The sequence below is a fragment of the Phaethon lepturus genome, unplaced genomic scaffold (genome assembly GCF_000687285.1).
Source record: "Phaethon lepturus isolate BGI_N335 unplaced genomic scaffold, ASM68728v1 scaffold29565, whole genome shotgun sequence".
NCBI lineage: Eukaryota > Metazoa > Chordata > Aves > Phaethontiformes > Phaethontidae > Phaethon > Phaethon lepturus.
The window spans coordinates 16,100-21,775 of NW_010541688.1; the positions used below are offsets into that span (position 1 = coordinate 16,100).

General features: G+C 35.1%; 1 protein-coding gene across 1 annotated transcript in view; it reads right to left on the reverse strand.

The window, feature by feature from the left end:
- Positions 1–5,420, reverse strand: part of GSPT1 (G1 to S phase transition 1) — a 15,559-nt gene extending 10,139 nt beyond the window's left edge. Inside the window, exons 1-5 of the mRNA XM_010287807.1 lie at positions 5,378–5,420; positions 4,921–4,962; positions 3,898–4,125; positions 2,753–2,786; positions 1,172–1,249 (exon numbers count right to left, since the gene is read on the reverse strand). Of these exons, the coding sequence (XP_010286109.1) occupies positions 1,172–1,249; positions 2,753–2,786; positions 3,898–4,125; positions 4,921–4,942 (362 nt within the window). The 5' untranslated portion in view covers positions 4,943–4,962; positions 5,378–5,420. The remainder of the gene's footprint in view (positions 1–1,171; positions 1,250–2,752; positions 2,787–3,897; positions 4,126–4,920; positions 4,963–5,377) is intronic.
- Between the last annotated feature and the right edge of the window lie 256 nt (positions 5,421–5,676).

Below are 5,676 nucleotides of genomic sequence, written 5' to 3' on the forward strand. Positions count from 1 at the left end.
AGGGAAAGATGCATTTCTGACACAAATGTTAACTCTGCACTACAGTATAGAATTTTCTGAATCACAAAGTAAAACCGCTCAAGTTTCAAGACAACATATGAAGCGAGCTAACAAGATCTTTGCTAACGACACAGAGGTATATCATACTTTCTCTTGTATATCATGACATATTTTAAAGAATAAAAATAGCACTGAAGAAGGCACTTCCTACAACTCTGTCTAAAAGAGGAGGGGGAACAGGAAATCTGTTTTTCAAGCTGTCCAGGTTTTTCAGGAAGGTCCTGAAATATTTATTACTATGGTCAATTCCCAGCAGAGGCTGATGCTTGCTTGATAAGAAGAACGTATATCACCCTTTTTATCCCCCTCTCTCACACATAAAAAAATTAGTTTAGGTCAATGCCCACCCCTTGAGTGCTCCGATCCTGCTCTACCCCTAAGAAAGTCTTCAGCTGCTTATTTTCCAGAGCCCTTAGAACCCCTGCTTTCCTCCACTGCAGCCAAAAATGGAAAGCTTCCAAAAGGAAAATCAGTTTTCTAGAAGTTGTTTGAAGGAGAAACCAAGCTGCTATGTGCTACACACACACACACACACACACACACACACACACACACACACACAAAACCCCAAAACCCAAGCAAACAAAAGACAACAACAAAACCCAAAACAAACAACAAGCCCACAAAAAAATCCACACATGACAGCAGCATTGCCTTGCCTGGAGGAAACTTAAGAACAGCGGACCCTATCTTTATTCATATAAAAATGAGATACAAGGTGACAAGCCAAAACTATTCACTCACTTTCTCCTGATGTCTGCCAAACTGACAGCTTTAATCTCCACTCCTTAGATAGCTCTCTGCTGTGTACCAGTGAAAGACATACAGATAAAATGACCCCAAGAGCTGCCTGAGAAAAGTGTCCGCCTTGTATTCCTGTCTACCAACTAGGTTTACTAAAGCATTGGAGCAGCAAACCTGTTCCCATGTGAATCGCACTGTTTTGTATAGTTCTAGTTAAAGAAGTACTGGAGGAAAACAAGAAATTCCCCCCGCCCCAAAACCCACTCCAGAAGGAAGCCAGTGCTACAGGCAGAGACTAAAAAGCAGCTTCCCAGTTTCATCACAGTGCAAAGAGAAAAGCACGCTATTATCTTCCGTAAGTTCATACCATGTTTCTCTGTTTTTTTCTTTAGCTTCTCTTTCATATTTTTCAAGTGTTCTTTTGTCAACCATTCCTGTCAAATACCTAAGGGGGGGAAAAAGTTCAATTTTATATAACCAGAAACATAGTTCCAAATAGCTAAATACGTATACAATCCCTTTCACATCATTTTGAAAAACCGGAACAGCCTGACGTGAGCAGAAGTGGAATTTTTTCTCCACAAAAAGTACACCAGTACCACTTTAGCAGAATTATGAGGAATGTCCTTTTAAAGCATAATTGTAATATGTTCTGCAGAGGGAAATTTTGAAAAAGAACTACATCTGTTAAGTTCAGTTCTGAGACTAATCCAATATCTGAAAATTAAGTAAAAATTGTGATAGGAGAATTTTTCACGCACACACCAGCCTCCCCCCATTTGTGAAATGTAAAGAAAAATATTTCCTTCTTTTTAGATAGAACAAGGAAACCAGTATTTTAAGAGAGATCTTTCAGTTATGAAAAGCAGCGAGTAGCATACATTAAAACTTTCATATTTTTCCCTCAGATTTTTCTACCTGATCTTCTAGTAACAATAATCTACTTAGTTTATACGGAAAATTAATGATAATAGTAAAAAAAAAAAAAAGGGTTCATGACAAAGTTGGTACAAGCACCTTCCACCCTTCCAACAAAGGGATATTCTGCAAAAATGGAAGATTACAAAAAGCTTTAGGAACATAACACGTTGATAGGATCGTTAAGAATAGGCATCTCCTTGTACAAGGAAAATACTCAGACACATCAGATAATAAAATGCTAATTTGCTCTAGTATGAACTACAAGGTTAAATGTAGCATGACAATTCCAACATTCCAGTTTGGTCAAAACAAAACAAGATGAAAATGCCAAGACAAAGACCTCCCGCTTTTGCTGAGAATATTATTTTAAAATCATAGAAATACTTAGCATCAGCAGGATTGCATTTATTTCTTCATGTACTACTTTCCATCTCTCTCTTTTTTTTTTTTTTACACAATCTGTAAGACCTAGCTGCATTTATTTACTTTTGTCTCAAAAATATTGCAGTCTCTAGATACTGTTTCTAAACAAGACTTAAAAGATTAACTATTATAATTTCACATTTTGAAATAAAATTAAGCCTGACATTGTTAGCACCAGGGAATAAGTATATTCACATTTTTTGTCCTGCCTGGAGCATGACATTTTTAAGTCTTCACAAAAAGGACAAAGTTTAACAAAGGGAGTTGTTGAAGCCAGTTTCAAAATAGTATTTTAAAATTACAAAGAAAAACAGTCATGTTCCAAGAAAGGGATTCAGTTTTCTTAGTTTAATAACGTATGCTTTTGCATAGTTGTTTCCATTAAGTAAGTGAAACTCCCATAGTGATAAGATTAGATCTGCTGGAATTAAGAAATTCCAAAGACAGTAAGTAACTAAATTAACAGAGAGTAACATTTTATTAGGAAAATATTAATTTAGGCTGATGAAAGCCATGAAGATGATGTTACTTATTTTACTTAATGTATTTTTAATTCACAAGAAAGATCAGCAAATCTAAAAATTTTATTTAAGAGTTTCCTTACATTATTTGTCCTCCAATAGTTGACTTGCCAGCATCTAAAAAAACAAAAAACCCCACATAAAATTAAGTCATTCACAATTTAAAAGAAAACCCTAGAAAAAGAAAAGAGTTATAAACAGTCATTGAATTTATTCCCAAAGATACATTATTTTTAATTTAATTTTTATATATACAAATACATATTATATACTATATATTTTATATTTTTAGTCTAAGATTTTTGAAACATCTCTCAGCTTCCCTTGTTTCCATAGTAATTCACTGTTAATTCAATTACATTGAATTTTGAGAACTGTTTTCATACATATAAACTTGGCATTATCCATAACAAAAAAAAATCCTCAAAAAGCAGTGATCCAGAAAAAGTGTGGGTTAAGTGTGGGAAGCTCTTGCAAAAGCCCTTTCCCAACTTCCTTTCTCCCTTGTATCTCACTTTTGTAGGCTGCTCTCAAATACTGGGATGTACCTCTGCCCACTGCCTCTTTACTTTGTGTGACTCCATTCTGAATTTACCTGAGGACTAAGTTACAGTACTTTTAAGGTGATAAGAGATTATACAAACAAAAATATAGAATTCACTGGAAAACTCATGATTCAATAATTCTCCTGTACTTTTGACACCACTTAAGATTTTTCTGAAGCTTGCTGAAACTATTCAATTGGGACATTTTGCTATAAATGCTGCTTTTAACCCTGGATTATGTTCATCTATTGTTTATAGCTCTACAATTTTGGATATTTTGAATAATAGCTTTCAAATGTAATGACAATTAATAAGAACCCTCCAAAAATATTTAAAACATGCAGAAAAGGAGCACTGCTTTCTGCTTTTGTTCTCTGCATCATAAACACATATATGTCACCTGATCACTCAATAGAGCAGATACTTGAGAAATCAGGAATACAGACACTGTTGTGTCCAAGAGAACACAGGCACTCTATCCTTGGCACTCTACCGCTCAAAGACCTTCTTTAAAGTTTTTGAATTTTTCCAGAGCAGCTTCATTAGAGTCAATGCTCCTATTAACCTCAAGACATGGTGAATACATACATCCCTACAAAGAGCAGGATTAATTTCTAGTCCTCCGAGTTCTAGATAATACACAACACAAAGATCCAATTACTTCACATTCACTTACAACTTACCTACGTGCCCGATGAATACTACATTTACATGCTCTTTTTTAGGAGCACCTGGTGGTGCCACAACAGATTTCGGTTTTGGCATTTCCTCCTCCTCCTCCATCATTTCCTGAGCGCTTTCTTCAGAAGGCCCTGCATCCTCTGCAGGACCACCTCCTAGCTCTGCTTCACTTGTTTCTTCTTTGTGGTCCCATGACTCTTCCGGGGACATTTCTGTCTCTCCATTTTCCACTAAAAATTTACCAGTTAGATATATTCAAATAGATAATGAAACTAAAAGCAACACTATGGAGAAAAGCCCCTGCTCCAAAGTTGCAATCAAAAGACTTCACCTATCCAGTCTGTGAATGTCTTCCTATATAAAAATGGGCAACTCCTGCTTGTTTCCAAAATGATTATTACTGGGAGCTTTTAAACTAGTTTGTGTGCTCACATCAGAAAACTATGATTGACATGGATTAAAATACTTCTGTTTTAACATTTTTTACATTTTAACAATTTTACACAAAGATCCACTCAGACTATCATGCTGGTCTGAATCCACACACAGACACACACTACCATATGTTTAGAAAGAAAATGAGATGGATAATGGTTTAAGTTCTCTCAAAAGCCATACAAATACAAGGAGAAAGATACAGTTGCCAAGTTCTGATTGCTCATATTACTGACCACTTCAACAGTTTTTGTTAATAACCATTTCACACATATTAGCGGGACTATTTTGTAATATGAAATTATTTTTTAATAAAGTACTGGTGCTTTTTCAGTACCCAAGTAATCCAATTGCACCTGTCAATGCATACTAGCATTCGATTACCTCTTTCCTAACCTAACTATAAAAACAGAACGAAAATTAGTAAGGGCCAAAAATGCAAAGACTCAAAAAAGTATTTTTCAATTTTGTTTGCAATGATTCAGCAAAAGCACTGTAGTAGTATTTTATAGTACTATAAATTTCACTATTTATACTACTTTAGTATAAATCACTACTATAGTAGTGAAATGGAACAATTCTCATCTTACCAACAGATTCTGAAATTTCCATGTTAACAGCAGCATTTGAACCTAGGAAAAAGAAAAAAAGGAATCATTAAGGACACACATTTACTATGATAGTATCAAGAACAAAGAAAAATGGAGTGACTAAATTAATAAAAGGATAATTCAGATGTTTGCACACTTGCCAATGCTATTTAATATACAGATTCAATTTTTAAAATTCTGCTTAATGCAAGCTTTATGACCTTCAATAAACCACTTGGTCTTTATGTGCCTTGCTTCACTGGCTATAAAATTGTAAATAACCAGAGATAACCACACTGCCTTACAATAGTAGTATGAGGATAAAGAGGATGAAGATTGGAAAAGGTTCATAGAGATTTTTAAAAAGGAGACTCTTTGCAATTTTTTTTTTTTTTTTTTTTTAAAATCATGTTTCCTGCAGCTGCATTGAATACCATCAGAACACAAAAACAACTACCTTCACAAGAGGCTGTCTGCTCCTCTGGAGAAGTCTCTACAGGTGCGCCTGCAGAGAAAAAAGTTTAACTTTTAAAATACACTGATGTAACCAATTTCCACAGTTAGGCACGAAAGACCATCTCCCAACTTTATTGTAAGAAGTGTATTTAAGAAAAAACACCTCCCCCCTGCCTCCAAAAACACTACTAAATATAGCCCCCAAGCAGAAATACTTCTAAGAACACTGCCTAAAAGTTGTGAAACTAATACACCAATTCCAAAAACATTCTTTCCCCCCCCCCCCCCCCCCACACCAAC